Below are 22708 nucleotides of genomic sequence, written 5' to 3' on the forward strand. Positions count from 1 at the left end.
TCAAATCTCAGCTCTTGACTTACTTTTACTACATTTGACTAGTGATTATTAAATGAAAGGTATTAAGTATATACATATTAGGTATTAGAAAGTTTCACATTTTCTTCAGGAAACACATTTATGTTACATCTTTTTTATAAGACTTAAATGAGAAAGAATACCTAGCAACATCAGCTAGTAGTAATATTAAAGTAGGATAGAGCATATTTTAAGTGTAGATTGAAGAGAACAGAAGGTGGAGCAACAAACACTGAACATGCCATTTTTAAAAAACCTCATGAATAAATAGTCTAACCAGGTATAACCAATATTATAAAATGAGACTGTTCTGTAATTCCAGAATCAATCCATGGACTTTCGAGAATAGAGGTATTATTCTAACTGCTTGCCTTGTCCTAATGCTACTTTGATAATTTCAAAACCAGCTAGTATTGCCTTTGACAAAGCACCAGTTTAGCCATTTTTATTAGTTTTCCTGGGGCGTTCAATGTAATAGCCATTTTATTAGCTGAAATAAACTTAGAACAGAGCTCATGCCAGTTTTGGTTAACCTAAATGAGCTAAAAAACCTACCTGACAAAAATACCCAAAACCAAAAACACAGAACAAACCAGACTAAAGGTATTGGATTTTTATTTCCTGTCTGAAAGCTGTTATGAAAACCATTCTGCAACAATCTACTGCAGACAATCCCATCTTCTGCTTATCACACCACCACAAGGCAGTTTGCTGGGGGTTGTGCAGCAAACCTTCCTGTTGCTGATTACTTTGTATTCTGTAGAAGCTCCCTTTTCAGCAGTTATGAATGAGTTATAAACTGATTGAAATTAAAAACTCAGAAACTTTGAAGGACTGATTTTTGCAAAATGCATATGAAAACCATATTACTTTGACATGAAGCATACATTTTTATCACACTTGCCAGTTTACCCAAGACATAAACTGTTAATCAGATCATCATAGAGCCATATCTTTTTTACAAATGTGTGACTATGTGATCATATTGCTTCTTAATCCTTTCATTTTTCAGTAATCTAAACAAGCTCCTAATTTCTGAGAATGTTGACTGTTGACTGGACTGGGTCTGTGGCTGAGGAGGAAATATTCCTTTTTTTTCCAATCAAGGTGCAGCTTATTAATCTACTGCTGATAATAATTAATTAGCTGCTGCCTTTTCAGCTTGTCTTCCTGCAGAAGCAAAGGTTACATTTTAGGGCTTGGTGTGAGGGGAAAGGAGATGCATCTTGCAACCTTTGTCCCTAACACGACAATACTATGAAATCTTTTAAACAGTTGTAAATGAAGCTTCCAAGTACCACAGGCAGAGATATCTATGTCTCCTGGCTCACCAACAGGTAATCTAACTAGGAGGCTGGGTCATATAGTCAAAATATTTCAATCCCATGTCAGAAATTACAGAGAACAGTGATTCCCTTTCCACCTTCTGATCTCCCTGGTCTATGTGACCTGCCCAAGCCTTGCCTGGGATCCCAGAACCCTGCACAGGTAGAAACTCCTCTGGTACCCTCCTGGTGCATTAGGAACATCTCCAACATAGGAAAAAAGCCTGGTGCTTTTCTCACTGCTGGCAGATAATATGCATGTGGTAACAGCCAGGTGGGAAGAGAAGATAAGCTGGCAGAGAAGTAGGTCCACAGCAAAGCACAAAACCAGTCCTGCAGCTGCACAGCCAAGTCAGTGATTTTGGCATATGGTATGTTGAGAATTACAATACAACTATAGCCCCACTAAGTCCCAGTGCTGCAGAAACCACATTAACTGTTCTAACAGTAGGAGTCAACTGTGGAGAGATTTGGCTGTGCGCTTTGGGAGGAGTCCAACATTTCCTTTGCATTAATTTCCTTATAAACACGTACTTCCTATCTAGAAAGATTATAATAGAGGCTTAGGCTATTAAAACACAAGTTCACAAAATTATCTCCCAAATTTATCTCTAAACGATCCAGAGAACAAGACAGCGATATAATGCTGCTGACTCTGTTACTGGGTGTAGTTCTAGCCAACTACAGATAACATCATGGAAATAGGAAATCCATAACAAATACATTATAGTCCAAAAGGAAACTCCTTTGGTCACTCCACTGTAAACAACTACCAGGACTTCTACTGGAAGAAAACACTTAAAAACAACTTGCTGCTGCTAGCTACGCCAGTGAAAGTCTGCCAGTGGTTGCTGTAATGATGAGGATACATTTACTAAATGTCACACACCAAAATCAGAGCTGCTGCAGAAAGTAACAACTAAAAACCACTCCTAAGACTCACTCCTCAACTCAGCAAGGCTATGGTTCTTCAAAAAATCATACACTAAGGTGATGCTGCAACAGAGAAAGAAACAGAGAAATGCTCATTGGAGAGAGTTTTGAAACAGAGCAGTAGACTGAAAGGGGGTAAAAAAAACCAAAACGCAGGGGCTTATGGTAGAAAACTGGAACAGGGATGCTGGATGAGAAGAGATAATGATTATATACAGAGAGTATTCCTACAAAAGAAACTAAGTTGTCTGAAGTGATTAAGGGAGCCTAAAATGGGGCAAAAATTGGCCTAGAAGTGACTGTTACCTGCTTTCTACATGAGCCAGCTGGAGCTGTAGCCGAATACGAAGATATGCCGGATCTGTTATTCCAAAACAACCTTTCTGGAACAGAAGCTAGTTGCTACTCTTTTCTATGTCCTCTCCAGCTTCAGTCTGTACATACTTGGGACTGCAGAAGGAAGTTATGAGCTCTCCCTGCCCACGTTATATTATTCTGAGAAGAATATTGTTTTAGAGGCACATAACTGCTGGAAGAGATTGGATCCATGATAATTTTAACCAGCTATTGCATGCTATTACTACCCACTTATTCTCATTTCCTGCTCCTTTCTTATCTAAATTTTAGACCTAGCCGTGTTGCTTTTCCTGAGAGATTTAGCTGTATGTGGTCAGAGCCACAGTAATTCAGCTGTGGCACATGGGTTTTAACAGGTAATAAATATGCATCCAGAACTTTCCCCACATGCTCTCAGAGAAAATATTAATTGGAAGAAACCTGGTATTACCCACTCTGAGTGTAATGCATCTAGTTATATCTGATTTCAGGTAATAGTTTTCATGCAAGTTCTGCAGAAGCAACAGCATAAGATCCTGTGATTCTGTGTGATAAGGACTACTGCAACAAATGAATGAGGCAATGAATGAAGTCTTCCATGGACAGCTAGAAGAATCTCAAAAGTGAACACCAAAGAATATTTCAAGATAACCTAACTGCTTGCATGCTAGGTTTGCTGAACCATGGCAGGTGAAGTCCAGGAAAATGATGGCCCTGTAATCTATGTATGACACAAGTGACACAAACACTTTACATTAGAAGAGCTTTAGGAGTTCAAATAATGTAAGCACTTTCCTTGTTCTTCTTTAGTTAATCAAGATTCAGTGTTTAAATTCACTGCTGCATTATTAAGGATCCAGACCCAGGCTATGGTACTAAATGGGAAAGTAAATTTATTGGATATGGTTTTTCTTTTGTTTGGCTAGTTTTGAAAACGAAGTGATCATAATATGCATCTGATAATCACTTATACATCTTTCTCACCACCCATACATGATATTTAAAACATCCGCCAAGAGGGAAGGCACAGCTCAATTCCACATACTCTCATTTTGGTCAAGATATGGTAAATACTAATATGGGCTAGTTAATAGACCATTTACCCTCTCGTCTCATCGAGAAATGAACAGATCAGAGCAGAGCAATTGAAGAGTAGGGGGAATTTTTGATTGGAATTCTAGTAATTCTAGTTCACAAAATAACAGATTCACAGAACAGTACAGGTTGGAAGGGAGCTCTGAAGATCATCTAGTCCAAACCCCCTACTAAAGCAGCTATCATGTACATCCTTAAATGAGAGGGCAAGGACTCCAGGAAAAAGATCACAGAAAAACAAGGTTTCTTTCATGTCACAAAGCTGAAACTCAAACACGATCAAACACTTTATTTTTCAATGAAAAAGGAACTTTTTTTTTTTCTGTAATACACTACAATTGATATATCAGTATGTTCTACTATATTAAAAGATATCTTAGTATGTTCTACTACACAGTGGTTAAAGTCATTAAAACCTTCTGTCAGGTTCTGAGTCCTCTTGGAGCACCTACCATTCCTACATAATCAATGAAGGAGAAACAGGTGCATTTTAAGGACTCATCAAATGCTGGTGTCAAAATTTAGAGATAATATAGATTGCCTGGGGCACTAACTTCCCCCCATGGACTGATGGGAAAACTAAGCATTTGCTTCAGAAGTTCAAGTCTAATGCCTACCAAAAAGCTCAGTGTTTTGGCAACATAGTCTGGGTCACATCTTAAAAAATTCCTGACAGAGTGGCAAAGGTTTTTACTGTTTACCCTTGAACATTATTGTAGGTTCCAGGGGAAGAGCAACTATAATTAAGGTTACACAATGCCTTCCATTAAGATTTTACTTTCAGTTGTTAGTTCATTGTAAGTTCAAACCTACAATACCATTTAAAGAAGAAAAAACACAGCTTTTCTTTTCTTGAGATGATTACTAGTAACTCTATGCCGAAGATCAGGATTTCATACTCTGCACCAAGGTAATAAAGGTATGAGAGATGTAACTACTGTAAGAGTGTGCTCCTGCAAGATCTTGAATCACCTTTTTGTAACAAGCGCTTGTTAAAATTCAGCAGTTACATGCTTTGAGGATTCAATCTATGCTGAATGTCTGTCAGGTCAAGGGGTTAGACAAGATTTTTCCTTGCCGTTCTTCTCCCTGGCAGATGATGACCGCTGCAATACAAAGTGAAAGCAATGAGACAAGGGGACTGTTTCTGCTGTGCTCTCTATGTTGTTATTGAGTCCAGTGCCCAGGCTATGAAGAAAGACAAAAGCAGCCCCATATGTAGCAGGGGAGAAAGGAACAACCAGAGGGAAACATTCAAGTGATAGTCTGGTGAGAAAGAAGAAGATGATAAAGTTTTCATGAGAATGTTCTCAGGACTCTGACTGGGGTGTTAATCGGGAAGATGTCTGAAAACAGTATTTGGGAAGAAGTTGGACAAATCAGGTATAGAAGAAATGAAACTTCTTTAGTCAGCTAGAGGACATTCCCCTGCATAACATCTGATCCCAGTGAAACAGAGCAAATGTGTATTACAAAACAACTGCCAGTTTTACTTACTTTGCCTGAGCCTCACTGATGACCTTCCTGAACCTGACATGGTGCAAATGAAATGTATTTCCTTCTCTTTTTTTTCTTCCTTTTTTTTTTCCCACTGAATTCTCAAAAAACAGAGAATTGCTTCAAAGATGCATTATAAAGATCAGTTCTGTGAAGCTGAGTATTTACCTTGGAAAATCTTAGATTTAACACTGTCTTTTCAAGCTACCATTTGAATCTTTGTCTGCAATCATCGTCTACAAATCCCCTCTTTTCAGAAGGATGGTCATGAATAGACCTTTATTCTAAAAGACTCCAACAAGGCACAAATTGCATTAATACTTATTACATCTCATGACCACTCCTCTACATTTTGTTTTCCTCTGCACACTGTTGCTTTAAAAAAGCTGTAATTTAATTTTAAAACCCCAAATTGATGGAAAAACAGAAAAGGTTACAGAAGAACATGTGCTTCCACTTCTGTGTGACCTATCACACACTGAGTCTATTCCCACGAGCTCATAAGGAGAATGCCGGGAGATGGGAGAAAGGCAGAGGAAGATCTGCTCATGGATCCCAGTCTCTCATCTTGTCCCTTTCCTTCTGCTTTTTAGTCCTTGTAGCAATCACAACACTGTGCTGTTGGGTATAGGCCCTGCCAGGGCCAAAGTCCATCTGAGCCTGGACCTATGGATTCCATTCAAAACATCTGAAAGTCCCCGAGATTAAAGCTATTACAGCTATTCCTCCTTCTCAACTCATGTGTCTTTAAGACCATCTTTAAGAAAAGATGCATTCAAACAGCTCTTTAAAAAGGAGTTATTTGTTTCATAGCTGGGCCATCAAAAGTCCATAACTAGTTGCCCCGACATTCATTCTTTGTGCTTCAATCAGATGTTTGACAGGTAATTTATCTAAAATAATCTGAAATATCCTTGACTGCTATTTCAGGTGAAAATAGTGTGTCCCACAACGAATCAAATTTTATATTCAATGTCTGAAATACCTGACAAGTATTGCACCCTGGTAAAAATGATGATAAGGCTGAAAGCCTGAAGGCTTCACCATAGAGAATAGATTTGTCATTTAATTTGCTTGTTTTTACTTTTGAGCCTTTACTGAAAACATGCTCAAAACCCAGGAAATTCCAAGGTTACTCACTTCCCATTGCCTTCAAAATGAGCTCTGTCACTGAAATAGTATAATTAAATAAGTTCAGAAAATAAAGAAAAAAACTTTTAAAAAAAAAAGAAAATCAAACAGACTTTACAAAACTGCTTTGTAGAATGCTGTCTTCCAGGGTTTGATGTCCATTAAGCAGTGGCCACCTCCAAAGATGAAAAGTGGATCGCAACACACACTGCAATGAACTCGGGTAAATCAGTTTTGCCTCTCTACTGTCTCTTTGAACATCATTAACATTAAATGATAGCAAATACTACTATAATGATGAAGGGAAAAATAAGAAAAGAATATTGATGATAGAAAAAAAATGAAAGTGACAGTAGTGTTATAAATACAATTTTAATATGATGTGAATTGCAAGCATTTGATACAGAGGGTATAATATATCGATATTCCTCATTCTGCACTATGCATGTCACTAAAATCAATAGAAGTCACACACATATACCACAGAAACTATGATATGTAGAATTATTTATGGAATAGCTGCTTTACATACACATCAATTGCAACATCATAGTGGATAGTGTTACACCCAGAAGACAAACCCATGGATTACACATTGTAAGTGAAAAGGCTTTATTTCCTATCATTGTTTCCCCACATTTTTTATAAGCTGCAGGGGAAAACCAATGGAAAGATTTTTGTACAGCTTTTTTTTTTTGTAAGAAACTATAAACATCATATTGTGTATCACTAGAAGGCACTGATTCCACTTACAAACTATGCCATTAAATAACAGCTACTGATAGTGTTTTCCAAAATGCATCATGCCATGTATATTGAAGCAAAGACACCAAAACATCTGAAATTGCCTCTGCTTTGATCAAAATTTTAGGGACATTGGTGAGGCTGAAAAATAGCAGCACATAGAAGACCAGCATCTCCAAACTACTGGTGGCAAGAAAGCACCAACTCAAGAGTGCATGCTTCCTGTTAATAGCTAGCAAAGCTGTGTCAGCACTGGCAGGAACAAAAAAAAAGCTTTACAGTTACACAGACACCTTTATAATTTTCCTATCTCAAAATTATGGCATTTCCAATAAAGGCTGCCTTTGAATCGCCATTTACTTTTACAACTCACTTTGTTTCACAGTACCCTCCATCTCCTACTGTTAACTCTTGAAAGAAGCCTTTCAAAAAATCAATCCAGCCTGTTAAGATTCTAGATGTTAAAATTGACTTTTTCTTGTCTTGTTCATTTGAAAGGCGTAGAAGTGATTTGAGGCAATCAGCATAAAGAGATTTGATTGACAGAATTTAACTAAGTGATCTAGAAAAGATACATCAGTAGAAAATTGCTAAAATTATAAATTAAATGGCACAGTTTTTCTCTGACTGCTCTTAAAACAAAATAGGATCTTTTAGATCTGAAAATCATTCTAAAAGTTTCTACAAGCAGTAAAGGAAAAGCTTAGCAATGTACAGAATAATCTTTCAAATAACACTGATAATAACCAAACAAAAGAAAGGATGAAAGGGCAAACATCAGAACAACAACCAAATCTGTTGACCTTCGCACAAACCTAAAAAATGCAGCTGCCAAACCTCCCTCAAGTAAAATACAGCAGCTTTAGTTGAAATGCCATTATGTCTCTTCCTGTGGAAATTATGGCACTTTTTCCCCCCTTCTCTTTTTCCTGGCTGTTCTTTCCTTCCCAATTTGTTCTCAAATTGCTTTTCTCTTCAATTCACCTTTCTCCATCTGCCTAAAACAAGAAAGCCTAGCTGGAGGGTCCTTACCACACTATCTAGTCACTAGTGAGAGGGAGGAAAGCCTGTGCCACTCCCAGCACTGCTCCATAAGCGCATGGGCAGTGAGGAGGGAGAAACAGTCATTGACAAATGTCTGTAGCACCAAAGATACCAAAAAACCCACCCAAAGACAGCTCTTAAAACTGACTAACCCTCAAAGAGAGTACCACAGAGTTAAGTACTATGTCCCCATTTGACATTTTAATTTTTTTATTATGAATTGTTGGGCTTTCAATCACCAGCTCACAAGAAAAAAGAAAAAAAAGTTGTCTGTCCTTTTGCTGTTTAACCTGGAGTTACATGAACAGTGTTATACACATAGAAGCTAGCATAGGTAAAAGGTCTATTTATTGCCTCGATGGTGCAGGTTATTCCTTATGCTAATGCCACTATTTGCAAGCCCCTTGCTTTAAATGCCAGACAATTCTGTCACCCAGGTCAGGTTTATCACCTTCCATCTTTTGGATTTGATAATCTTGAAGTTCTTTTCCAATTGAACGCATTCTATGATCACACACAGCATCAAGGCTGTTTCAGTTTCATTTACAGGATATTAGTGGGATAAAGCTCTTCACTGTCTAAAACTACAGCAAAAACATAAAATTAACATTATTGTGATGATGCTTCACCCTGATAAGTCCATCTGCTCATCTATTTTTTAAGTTTTCTCCAGATTTTCTGGGCTTTTCATCATTCTTTTGTGACTCCAATTTATTGTTATCTGCAAATACAACTAACAGGATAATCTCAGCTTTGAGATAAATTATGTGATTTAAAAACACTTAAAGTCACTTACATTTTAGTCTACAAAAACCTACTACACTTTTGTACTAACAAGTTTGTACAAATTATCAGAGCTTTTAAAAAAAAAAAGTCAGGTTTATATTTGTGAAAGATTTCCAAACTCCTGCAATTCTAATATAATAATGATTTTGTACAATTAGTTTTCCTTTCTGGTAATTTTTTCTATCTTATATACTTTTGAATTTACTGGAGACATGAAAGAAACAAAAAAAGAAATGTATTTGAAATGCCAACAGAAATGAAGTTTAACACAGAAAACTCAGAGATTTTTCATTAATGATAAAACATGTAGTTATGAGAGACTGCACACAAGTCATTCACTCACTGAAATACTGCAGAAATTAAGGGATTTATGCAAGCTAATGATACATACAAAATGATACACCTCAGTATAATACATCACACCACACTAGCACCTTGCAAACCAATCTACATGTAGGCCATCTCAGTCCTGTCCTCAATTACTTTTTGTAAACATCACTTTTCTTCTTCAGAATATCTATCTTTGCCAAAAGACCCTACATGTGTTAACCTACAACATTGATCTAGACATTAAACACCTAATCTGACAAAATTAAATATTAAAGTCAAGAAATACCAACTACAGACTTTAAGCATGATTGGTTACTAAGAATGATCTTTGCTAACCAACGTATCAACAGTTTGTATTTCAGACAAGTGCAAGATATGATTCAGTTAATTCTTTGCAGGCTGACCAGAATATTTTCTATTAGTTTTGCATTGACCTTTGTTATATATTATTTGAATGTTGTGGATAGATACATTTCTTTAAACTCTTACAGAAAAGACAATGCAGTACTCATTAAAGCCCACGATGAAAGTTTCTTTAGCGAACATAGCATCTGGATTCACTTTATGATCAAAACTCGTTTGCTCATTATTTTTTTAGTCATCAAAGATTCAGATAACCAGAAATCTTTACATCTTTTAATTATACATTTCTGATAACATCAGTGTCTATTTCTGCATAGCTGAAATTTAGAGTAAATTTAGAGCAACAGTGGCAACCACCATCAGTCCAAAACTGCTGGATATTTCTTTTATTTTTAGTAACATGACCGAATAAGAATTGCCATCTGCAACAAATCCTTATTCTGCTTTCACAATATTTTTCTAAGTTTTATACAAATGATTTAATGAGCATGTAAACATTTAAAACAGGAAATAACCTTTTTTTGTTTTTTTTTTTAATATGGTCATAGAATGTTGTTAGAATTTCAAGCCTTACAGCACCCTAAGAACTTGTTAAAATAACTGCTGTTTGCCTTGATTAAAGTCTATGATCAGTGAAGTGACACAAGTTTTCACATATCTATCTCAGAAACTGTTAATTAGTGAGAACACATGCAGTTGAAAAGACCTTGTGTGCATAAGTGACTTACCAGCTAGCATGCTGCTGGTCAGTTCTCTGATACGTCAGGACTGGGGCCTATCACCCCTTCTCAACCGTCTTTAGCGTGTTCTACACTGTAGCTCCTGGCTTAGCTCAAAATGCAAGAGACATGCAAAAATCTCCACATACCTTCTCATACAATCCAGTGCCCGAATAAAGAAATCTTTGTGAAGCTGATGCTCATCCCTCAAGATGGAGCACTGCTCCAGTGTCACCGACATGGATGTCCGATCTTTGGCACTTTTGCAACAGGTGAAACGGACTCCATTCAACTTCCGGCAAATCTGAAACACAGGCAGGCGTCAAAGGATTGGCCTTTTCACACCTTGTGTTCTCTACATGCTAGGAAGAGTGTGAAAATCACACAGTTTTGCAAATCACAGACAATGAGTATTTCTCAAGAAAAAAAAACAGCTATTAAGATGTAATACTCCAACCTGAATCATACAGGAGGAGGTGGAAAGGCTCATGACTGTCAGGGAGTGTGAGAGAAAGATAGATTGTTGGACTGAGCATCTGTTACCTCTGAGGTCTAAGCAACAAGTTGAGGCTTCACAAGAAGTACAGGATCCCCTACCATCTTCTAATCAGGTTAACAGAGGGGACCCAAGAGATGGAGGGAAATGGATAGAGGTCCCTTCTCAGGGAGGCAGGCGAATCCCTTTCCAGCCTCCTACGCTTCCCCAGTTGCTGTTGTGTAACAGGTATGGGCCAGGCAATGGAATATGAAGATGTGAGTCCACTTGAGGAGTTACCCAGAGTGAGCCAGTCACCATCATGCCTTAAGAATGCCTCAATTAAACAACAAAAAAAAGAAGGGTTATAGTAGTAGGTGATTCCCTTCTGGATATGTCAACCAGACTCATCCCACAGAGGTCTGCTGCCTCCCTGGGGCCCAAGAGATGTTGTTGGGATCCTCCCTGGTCTGGTGCAGCCAACTGACTACTACCCACTGTTGGTAATGCAGGTTGGTACTGACGAGGTTACAGAGAGACGTTCAAAAGCTGTTAAAGAGGACTTCAGGGCATTGGGGAGAATGCTAGACGGCTCAGGAGCACAAGCAGTATTGTCCTCCAACCCTCTCATGACAGGGAGGAATACTGAACAAATAAGGAAAACCTACCTGATTAACAGGTGGTTCAGAGACTGGTGCCACCAACACAACTCTGGGTTTTTCACAATGGTGAAATTTTCATGATGCCAGGTGTGGTGACAGGTGGAGTTCATCTGTCTCAAAGGGGCAGAAGGATCCTTGCAAATGAGTTAGTAGGGCTCATAGAAAGGGTTTAAAACTAATTTTGAAGGGGGAAGGGGACAAAACAAGGCCCACTAGAGTTGAACCTAAGGGTGGTAAGTCAGTGCCGGGGGTGAATCCTACACGATTGGCTTCCTTCTTGAGATGCCTGTACACTAATGCAAGCACCATGGGGAATAAACAGGAGAAGCTGGAAGTCTGTGTACAGGCAAGGGGCTATGATGTGGTGGCTATTGCAGAGACATGGTGGGACAACTCACATGACTGAAATGTGGTCAAGGATGGCTATGTCCTTTTTAGGAAAGAAGGCCAACTCGGTGAGCCAGTGGAGTTGCTCTTTATGTGAGAGAGCAACTGGAATGCACTGAATTCTGTCCAGGTGAGGATGAGGGGCAAGTTGAGAGTTTGTGGGTTGGAATTAAAGGGCAAACTAGTATGTGTGACACTGTTGTGGGTGTCTATTTACAGGCCACCTGATCAGTATGGGGGAGTTGATGAGGCCTTCTACAGGCAGCTGGGAGCAGCCTCAAAATCACAGGCCCTGGTTCTCATGAGGGATTTCAACTACCCAGACATGTGCTGTAGGACCTAGACAGCTAGCCACTTACAGTCCAGGAGGTTCCTTCAGTGCATCGATGATAACTTCTTGATGCAAATGGTGGATGTGCCATTTAGAAGAGGAGCACTACTGGATCTTGTACTCACAAGCAAGCAGGGTCTGGTTGAAGTGGTGAAGGTTGAGGGCAGCCTTGGCTGCAGCCACCATGAAATGGTGGAGTTCAGGATCTTGTGTGGAACAGAATACCAAGCAGGATCACAATCTTGGGCTTTAGCAGAGCCAACTTTGGCCTTTTCAAGCAATTGCTAGGGGACATCTCGTGGGACAGGGTATTGGAGGACAAAGGGGACCAAGAATGAGGTAGGTGCCCTGGTGACAGAGGATACAGAGAAGGCAGAGTTACTGAATGTCTTTTTTGTCTCTGTCTGTACTGCTGGAGATTGTCCTCAGGAGTCCCAGACTCCTGGGACAATCAGGTTAGAGAAGGAGTTCTGTTTGGTTGATGAGGACTGGGTTAAGGATCAGCTGAGCAATCTTGATGTACATAAGTCCATAAGCCCTGATGGGATGCATCTGCAGGTGTTGAGGGAGCTGGCGGAAATCATTGCTAAACCACTCTCCATCATCTTCAGTAAGTCGTGGAGAACAGGAGAGGTGTCTGAGGACTGGAGGAAAGCAAAGGTCAATCAGGTCTTCAAAAAGGGCAAGAAGGAGGAGCCGAGCACCTACAGATTGGTCAGCCTCACCTCCATCCCTGGAAGGGTGATGGAAAAAATTATGCTGTCTCCAGGCATTTAAACAACGAGAAAGTCATTATGAGCAGTCAATATGGCTTTACGAAGGGAAAGTCACATTTGAGCAACCTGATAGCCTTTTATGAAGATGTAACCAGGTGGATAGATGGTGGTAGTGCAGTGGATGTGGATTATCTTGATTTCAGTAAAGCATTTGACACCATCTCCCACAGCATCCTCATAGCAAAACTAAGAAAGTGTGAGCTAGATGATCAGCTAGTGACTGTGGTAAGTGGCTGACACACCAGAAGGCTGTGCTGCCATCCAATGAGACCTGGACAGGCTGGAGAGTTGGGTAGGGAGAAATGTAATGAAATTCAACAAGGGCAAGTGTAGAGTCTTGCACATGGGAAAGAATAATCCCACGTACCAGCACAGGTTGGGGAATGAACTGTTAGACAGTGGTGTAGGGGAAAGGGTCCTAGGGGTGCTGGTGGACAGCAGGATGAGTATGAGCCAACAATATGCCCTCATGACCAAGAATGCCAATGGCATCCTGGGGTGTATTAGGAGTGGTGAATAGGTCAAGAGAGGTTCTCCTCCCCTTCTACTCTGCCCTCATGAGGTGACATCTGGAATATTGTGTCCAGTTATGGGCCCCTCAGTTCAAGAAGGACTGGGAGCTGCCGGAGACAGTTCAGCACAGGGCCACCAAGATGATGAAGGGAATGGAGTATTTCCCTTCTGATGAAAGGCTGAGGGAGCTGGGGCTCTTCAGCTTGGAGAAGAGGAGACTGAGGGGTGACCTCATTAATGTTTACAAATATGTGGGGGGGGGGGTGTCAGGAGGATGGAGCTAGGCTTTTCTCAGTGATGTCCAATGATAGGACAAGGGGCAATGGGTACAAGCTGGAACATAAAAGGTTCCAAAGAAACATAAGGAAGAATTTCTTCACTGTGAGGGTGATGGAGCACTGGAACAGGCTGCCCAGGTGGGTTGTGCAGTCTCCTTCTCTGCAGAAATTCAAAACCCACCCGGATGAGCTCCTGAGTGACCTACTGAAGGTAGTCCTGCTTTGGCAGGGGGATTGGACTAGATGATCTTTCAAGGTCCCTTCCAAGCCTTAAGATTCTGTGATTCTGTGACATGGCTGCTAATGTGCATCTTTACATTTAAAGGTTATTAAACACTGCCTTAGGAATTTTCGTATTCATGCTGACATGACACAATCCCCTCAAAAGTGAAAATTTTGTCTGAAGACAACTGTAAATTTATCTCGTGTTTAGAAATTTGCACTGTTAACATTCTAAAAAAAATAGCACCAAAAGACTATAGCTACTGATCTGTAGCCCATTTCCAATTTGTCCAAATGACTTATTTTAAAAACAGAGCTTCAGGGCTTTCTTTAGTAGGACAAGCCTACAAATAACCTGCCTGCTGAGGAAAAAGGAGCCCTTATTGATTTTAAGAGAGCTGCACACCATCTTGTACTGTAGTTGCAATCAATTCTCTCTGATGGCCATTCCAACATAAAATCTCAAAGTCAAGCAAGAAACTGACACTGAACCTAACAGAAAAACCCAACTCCAAACTCTATATTTAGTCCTAAGCATTTTAAGTAAGTCATTAAAATGTCTACACATACTCCAGCTTGCCAAACCATTACATCCAATTTCCTGATCTTCAAAAGAAGTACTTCTGCTATCAGAGACTACAAAAAGAAAAAATTTTTTTTTCCTCACTTTCTGTGACAATCACCCTATTCCATTACAGCTTAATTGTCCAAACATATAACAAATGTTGAAAAAAGTGAAAAGCTTTGACAAGTCTTAACTTGGACTCATGAATGTAGAGGACTAACTCCTCATGAGGGTACGTATTCAGACATATTTGACTTTAAACATAGTCCTTAGTTTTTAAAAGGTAAATCGTTCAATGAGTGACCCAGAACAATTAAAATGTAACACAAATGACTGCCTTCGACTTTCTACTTTCACTGTATATTTTGAGAAAATTAAGAGGGATAAGGGAAACATTACATATTTTAAAGGATAATTTATCACTTTAACAATTCATTTGTGGTTGTATCAGCCCATTAGTTTATACTTCGGGTTCAAACATTATTTTACTAGAAAAATGAAACACTGATAGAATTTGTCCTAAGAAAAGGTAATATTTTGCTTTGCTTGCTCCTGTTTCTGGACGATCATAGTATCACAAAAAGAAATAGTTAGGAGAATAGGGAAGGCAATGAATTACAGCAGTTAGGCTTCCTTCTGAGGAACTTCCCAGCTTGGCTATCACTTACTTGGGATCATGTGGGATGAAAGTGGAAGATATCTTCATCATTTCACTTCAGCAAATAAGCACTATTTATTCAGAGAGTGCACTTACTCTCTGAAATTCTACTAAAATCAGTGGCCCAGAAAATACTTACAGTGTTTAAGGTCTTTGTGATATTGTGGTAAGCGTGATCTCAGAAGTTGGATCCAGTGAATTAATTAACTGAATCTATATTTGAACCCAAAGAAATACAGCCTAGTAAGAACAGAAGAACCTGAGTGTTTCTTCCCTCCCATAATTCAATTTTTTAAAACTTAAATCCGTTTAAAGATTTGGGAAGTTGCACTGAGGTTTAAACAAAGTGCTATGAGACAATTTTTAAAAATATCACTGTGGAAGAAGTTAAATGATTAGTTGAAGAGATTAGTTCTCTTCACAGTAGTCTCTTTTCAAGTCCATGAGTCATTTTGACTATAGAAAGTGAATGAGTCATGAGGAAAAAACCCAAATGATTGCTCTATACGAGTGATGGCCTCTGATGCATGGAAGGGTTACTAAATCCAAAATCTGAGTTGACAGCATACATATGAAGTGCCTGCTAGTGAGTGTCGGTTTTGAACCAAGAAGCATTCAAGGCAGAACAAGCAAATGACCATAACCGCAAACTTACTTTGCACTAAGTTCAGTGCAAATGGCTCAATCATTTTGAAGTGGATTAAATAGAAAACAATTTTTTAACTTAAATAAAAAACCCAAAAAAATCCTTAAATTCTGATTTAAGGAAATGTGTAACCATGGTGCAGGTAAATCTTCAAAATGACTCAGTTCACTAAGCAGCAGCAGTTAAACAGAGTCAATAATTAAAATGGCCAAACACAATGATCTGACCTCTTACCAAATATATATTCATATAATCATATCAGAACACATGGCTCACAGTTAGTGTCCAACCTGAATTTCATCCTCAATTTTGGTCACTTCTTCCCCAAGTCTATTGAATATACAGGAGGAGGAGAAATAGACTTAACATTTATTAGAGCCTTAGAGAGCTTCCTTTACCAACACAGATTTAAATGAATGATTGTGATTAACTTTAAAGATGGGATCTAGCAAATAAAACTATGAAGTCTAAACCCAGGATAAATCAATATTCTGATTACTTCTGATACAAAGCAGAAGATGAAGGGCGTAACTTAGGAAATAAAAATGTGTAACATTTAAATCTCTGATCCATTATATTTAGAATAAGAAATGCTTGCAATATCAATTTGCAAAAGTTGACTTTTGAAATGCAGGAGCATTCTTGCAGTCCCATTACAACGAGGATTACATGCAGGTCCAGGTATGCATGTAGAATCTCATTAAACTATTGCAATAACAAAGGATAGCCTTACATCCTTTCCAATTAATAAATACAACACAGTACAATGGTGTGTAGATCAATGGGTTCGGAAATATTAATTTCAGAAGGTAACAGTAAAGTAATGCAAAGACAAATAGAATATAGCAGAGGAAAAATCTGAAACCGTGTGTGTATCTAAAGAATGATTTTTACCCACGAAATTATTTTCAGAGAATCCCAAATAGATGATAAAACCCAACTTTCTAGATACAAAGATTAAATAAGTTCTGTCATAGTCTTTGTAGCTCATTCTACACTATCCTGTACTGATTTAACATGTACTTCTTTAAACAGAAATGTTTCATAGTAATTGCAGAACTACAATAAAAGCTACAAGAAAAGCTTATATATTTACTCACAACAGATTTATACTGCATTAGTATGTGACAATATTTATTAAATCCAAGGCAAAATGTTATTAGCAACAGGAAAACTTACAGCAGTGACATTAATATATAGATATAATTAATATTGTCTTGTTCCTGGTCTTAATGTGAAGTCATGGAAAACTCTATTAATATTTTGCATCAAGTACTTATTAGCCTTGATGGGTATGCTGACTTGAAAGTTCCCCAGGACAAAAGGTCACACTTCAGTTTCAGTAGATATCAAAGACTTCAGTCTCTGCTTGCCTAAATGGCCAGAGACAACAAGGGTACTTTTCCAAATCTGTGACTATTACCTGCTTAAATTTCACATTCCTGATAAAGTTTGATCTTTAGACAAACAGCTAAGGGTGGTTTTGTTGTCTGTGAGAAATTTTCTTGGTGTTTTGTTTTTTTGTTTTTAACCCAGAGAATTGGGAAACAAAAAGGAATTATGTGAATAAAGTAAAGTAAGTATTCACTGTTTGATAAACATTTTTCTTTGTGTTCTCCCTGTGTCTGAAGATCTGCTCCTTGCATATATAGCTTCTTTTGTGCTGCTGTCGATGTCCTTAAGAGTGTCTGTCATGGTGACACTGGCTAAAAAGCCCATAAAACATGATTAACTAGAGTTGAATTGATACAATTAGACACTTATTTATAAAACAGAAGTGCCTTAACTACTGACAATCAAAAGATGAGTGCAGTGATATTAAACTAAAAGTAGAGTAAGCAATCGTGTCCTGCATCATACCTGAAGGCTTATGGATGTTAAGCAATAAAGTGAAGGTATTTTGAATAATCAAATTTTTTGTAACACATTTTTAAACAAAAGAAAGTTTGATACCACAGCTGAATACTGTATTGTGTCTGTTATATGAGGTAATGTATTTATAGCTATGCATCATCATTCAAGGAATTGATTCTGCCCATGATGGGGATGAAGGAATTCCTCTGCCTAAAACCAGACTTAGTTGAAGAAAAAATACATCTCAAACTAAAACCAAACCTCTTTTACCCTGTTAAACAGCACACTGAGATAAGCGAAAAAATCCTACATCTGGCCCAGAACAACCACAGGCAGCAGCAGAGGGCATCTGACTGTCTGGCTAGGAAAGCTCTGCAGAAAAAGGTCTGGAAGATATAGGGGACAAAAAAGTCACCAACTCTCACTTTGAATTCTAGTCAGTTCTACAAGTGAGAAAAAAAAAAAATCTGTAAGTGTAGGAAGAGGAGATATATTCATGAGTGGGATGAAGAGATGATCAGAATGGAAACGTCAGACAGCCATTTCAGCCTATCTACTTTAATAATTGAGTTTTCCAGTCATATCCTTAAAATCCATTCCACTTACAATACTAGCAGGTATGTGAAAATTAGTTCACTGTATGAATGCATTTGAAACAAGACACCTTACCGTTGCAGCCAGCCACATGATTTCTACATTCTTTCTCTTTTTGGCCTGGATGTTTTGATGGAGATTTTCTAGCAATCCTTTTAAATCATTTTGTTCTTGAAAATGTGGTAGACCTGGAAAAAAATTATTATAAGGTTGCTCATTATGAAAAGGTTGATGATATGATTGTGCTGACTAAAGAATGTCCATAGTTAAGAACAGATCTATTATTTACAGTCTTATTTGGGAAAGCAGGATGGAAAGCATGAGTAGCAAGGTGGGGGTCAGTCTGTTCTCCCTAGCAACAAGCAATAGAACAAGAGGAAACGGCCTCAAGTTGCACCAGAGGTTCAGGCTGGATGTTAGGAGGAATTTCTTCACTGAAAGGGTTGTCAGGCATTGGAATGGCCTGCCCAGGGAGGCAGTGTTGTCACTGTCCTTGGAAATGTTAGAGATGGTTGGATGTTGCACTTTGGAAATGGTCTAGTGGTTGACAGGGCTGGGACAAAGGCTGGACTTGATGATCTCAAAGGTCTCTTCCTGCTAAAATGATTCTGTGATTCTATGATAAATATTTAGACAATAAGCAAACCTTATTTCTTTCTAAATATTGCATTGTCTTCCCTAAGATCTTCACGATGGAAAATTAAAGCATCTTCAACTTTTATCTTATAAATGGATTCAAATCTCTGCTGTAGTTCTGTTTACCATCTATTATAGACTTTCAATAGAAAAGAGTACAGAAAAAAATCAAGTGCATTAAAGCCTGCTTTGATTAAATGATTTTTCCCCCTATTTTTAAGTCAAAGTACTTTGGTTTTATTTAATGGAACATCTTATTTGTGTTTTAAAATTATGCTTTAGTTACTCATATAAAATAGTTTTGTGTGCTCCTTTCAACCTATGTGGTTACTTTTCCATTTTCTCCAGTTCCACCAGGAGGGGAAGGAGTCATGCTTTTTTTTTCCCTTTTCCTTGCAGGACAAAACCATGACAAATAACAAGAGGGCTAAACAGCACTAAACATCCCCTCAAAAATTTAACAAAGAATATTTTACAATCTGAAATTAAATGAGACTTGAATTTCAAAATACAAAATAATTTCAGGTTTACTTAAAATCCAAATTTTTACCTGCTTGCCCTCTGCATGGCAGCTGAACTGAAGTTTTATTAATCATAGATATCAAGCTGGAATTCATTAGGGCAATTTAATTGTATCCCGTTTCGTGTGTATATATAGGAAGGCTTTGTTCTAATGTCACCTATATTTTCATTGGTTTTGAAAACAATTTTTTTTTCAAATAGTCTTCTTATGGTAGTGAAGTAGAAAAACAAATCAATAGTTATTATCAAAGAAAAGTTCAGAAACAGTTAAAAAAAAAAAAGTAAACCAAATGGATACATTTTTTTCAATGAATAGGATGTTCTATCCAGTGGGAAAAACCCCCAAATAACTCAAGTCCCAAACCTAAACACTAAGATTTATATTCCATTCAAAGGACAAAAAATGAGGTAAATACTAAGGCAGATCAAAATTCATTCTCCTAAACTGATCACAGCTGGAATGATGCCTCTTATCCATAGGCATTAACTTTTTGTGTGTAATAAATTCCCTTATCCATGACTCCTAGTAAGAAGTAATTTAAATATACTCAAAAAAACCCCTATTCTAAAAACATCTAAGTTGCCTTACACTGTGAAAGAAAAGCAAAAAAATCCAGAAAATGTACAATCAAACTAGTTTGGTAAGAATCTTATCTGTTTATTAAAATTCCTGATCGTATAATTAGATAATGTGGAGAATATATCTAAAAATACATCACAACCAGTTAGACTATTATACTTATCCCACCCCTGTTTCTTTAAAACATGTAGCATACAATGAGTACTTTAAAAAGATGCCTCCAGATTATAAGAATGTATCACTAGGTGATTATTGCTTCAAAGCAATCTTCCATTGGTTCACAATAGCAGAAAATGCATCATCTCAGAGAGATAACGTCACCATACGTAATGCAAGATTCACCTAATTTATAATATTGCCAAATGAGCTGCGTCTTGACTGGAGGTGATTGATTGCGGAAATTCCTTGTGTCACAAAGCAGTATTAAACCACCAAATCATTCTCATAGATGATAAGGAGGAGAAGTCTGGAAGTACAAAACAGACTTACAGACTTTATATATTGAAAATGCATGTACTGCTACATGCACTACGATGTTATCAAAGAAAATATTTGCAGGATTTCTAAATCTTGCATGCATCCCTCTTCTCACATGGCACAACACTTTGCAACATACGTTTCTCTGATTTTATATTTTCTACTGAGTTCTAAACTGTTCAACAACAAATATACATTTTTGTACCCTAAATATCAGTAGCTATTCTATAAAAGCAGTACTATTTGGACCTAAATCAGAACTACATTTGATTGGAATTTTTGGTAGGAACCTTTCTGGAAAGAATTTTTTATTTACTGTTTTCAGATTCCTATTAGATAATTAAAGAGATTAAGAAACAGGTGAGTGACAGGATGCATCTTCATCTAAAAGGAGAAAGTCAGTATTTGGCACATGTAGTTATATGCAGCTGAAGACTTCTAATAATTTGGAATAGAAAGCTAGAATATTATTCACAATGAGAACTAAAGAAATGAGAGAACAACTAATCACAACAGTAGCAAAACCTTTATGGAAGCAGAAAATGGAATTATTTGAAATGGAACACATGAATGAAGCAGGAGGCAATTGAGGCTGCCTAAAGGTGTAAGATGCAATAGCCTGGACAAAAGGGCTGTTGAGTCCTGAAATTCTGCCTGCCTTTATGAGCACTCTTTGTAACCAACACCTTGTGAATCAGGTCCTGCATTTATTTTGTAGAACAGATCTGGCATGACAGGAAACTATCTAGAAATGTGTGACAAAACCATTAAGGAGCTATAATACTGAACAGCTCTCACTTGGCTGCACCATCAGGGCTGCTGCCATTTTGGAGGTTTATCTTCCTAAGAACTTGAACTCAGAAGTGTGGGAACAGGGGAGGACTTTAAAACCTCCTCCCAGCTTAGAGAACTTCACTTTTTTTTTTTTTTTTTGGTCTAAGGAGCTAGTTTAAAAATCACATTCCTCCACGTCAAAAGAGTGACTCTGCACAACGGCAGGGAGCTATGGAGAAGGGCAGCGGAACCAGAAGGTGCTTTGAGTTTTGTAAAAATTTGGACAAAGAAGAGACTTAGACCTCAGAGGCAGAGAGAAAGCAAGAGGTAATAATAATCAGAACAGACACGATGAACTAGACAAGCATAGTTCTCAGAAGCCTGCACAGTCTGGAAGGGGTCCAGGAAGACTGGTGTGGCTCACTAATAATCCTTCAGCCAGAAGATGGTACAAGATTAGCTTCTATTAATGAAAAGCAGCCAATACTACCTGCATGCAAATTTTTGCTTTTATATAATCAGATCTATTTACAATGTAGCAGATCTTCCTTTGACTTAACACCAGATGAGGCTAGTTTTTCAGGATGATTTCTTGGCAGGACTCCCCTAAATTAATTGCTGACTTCTTGAATGTGTTTCTCTGCAGAAATCCTAGAAATACTAGAGATGTGGATGAACGGATGAGCATATCGTCTAACGTTTAAATGGAGTTTTCCCTTCTGTTAAAATCATTAGCAAATTAAAATTATCCTGTTACAAAAAATAAACATGTAGACATATACAGTGACACGTTAGATGTAACTACAAGTACAAACATGTCATGGACAATTTGCAAAAGTAAGCAATGCAAGGTGTTTTTTAAGAAAATAGAAGCTTTGCATGGGATTTTGACCAGCAGTATTTAGCATGAGGAGTTGCACACATGCCCTGTAGGATGATAGATCCTTCGGTTCAAAAAAATCTAAATCCAAGCTATTTAAAATCAGGCTGTAAATTCTGTGACATTTGGGAATGCAGTTTAGGCGTTAAGACTACTTTAACAGGATGAAATTGATACAAATGATCTTTTCAGTGTTTGCTTTCAACAATCAGAGCAACAGAATACTAATATTTACGACACCAAGTTTCTATAAAATTGAAATATAGGGCCTATTCTAATGGAACCATGCTATTTATATTAGTGACATTATGATGTGGCTCATTGCTTGTATTTGCATCCGCAGGCTGCTCTGTGGTTTGCCATACCTTAAAACATTTTCAAAATAAGAACGAAGGGAATGGCTGAAACTGGTGAAAATTCCCAAGGAGTATTTCTGTACAAATATAGTAGGTACAGACTACCTGAAATATTAAAAAGCATGTTATATTAATATTTTAAAAGAGCTGTTTAGTTCATCATTGCTTTGTTTCACTCTCCCTGTGGTTTCTGCTGTGGTG

The 22708-nt window shown here is 37.8% G+C and overlaps 1 protein-coding gene across 4 annotated transcripts in view; it reads right to left on the reverse strand.

Moving 5' to 3' along the window:
• The window catches only part of INPP4B (inositol polyphosphate-4-phosphatase type II B), a 344498-nt gene that overhangs the window by 23341 nt on the left and 298449 nt on the right, over window positions 1–22708 (reverse strand). For 3 of the 4 annotated variants that reach the window (XM_061992339.1, XM_061992338.1, XM_061992341.1), the window contains 2 exons: window positions 18358–18470; window positions 10471–10625 (listed from right to left, as the gene is read on the reverse strand). In XM_061992339.1, coding sequence (XP_061848323.1) covers window positions 10471–10625; window positions 18358–18470 — 268 coding nt within the window. Of the gene's footprint in view, window positions 1–4734; window positions 4814–10470; window positions 10626–18357; window positions 18471–22708 lie in introns of those variants that run through there. The other variant, XM_061992340.1, reaches the window with a different exon arrangement.

The sequence above is a fragment of the Colius striatus genome, chromosome 3 (assembly GCF_028858725.1).
Source record: "Colius striatus isolate bColStr4 chromosome 3, bColStr4.1.hap1, whole genome shotgun sequence".
NCBI classification, from domain to species: Eukaryota; Metazoa; Chordata; class Aves; order Coliiformes; family Coliidae; genus Colius; species Colius striatus.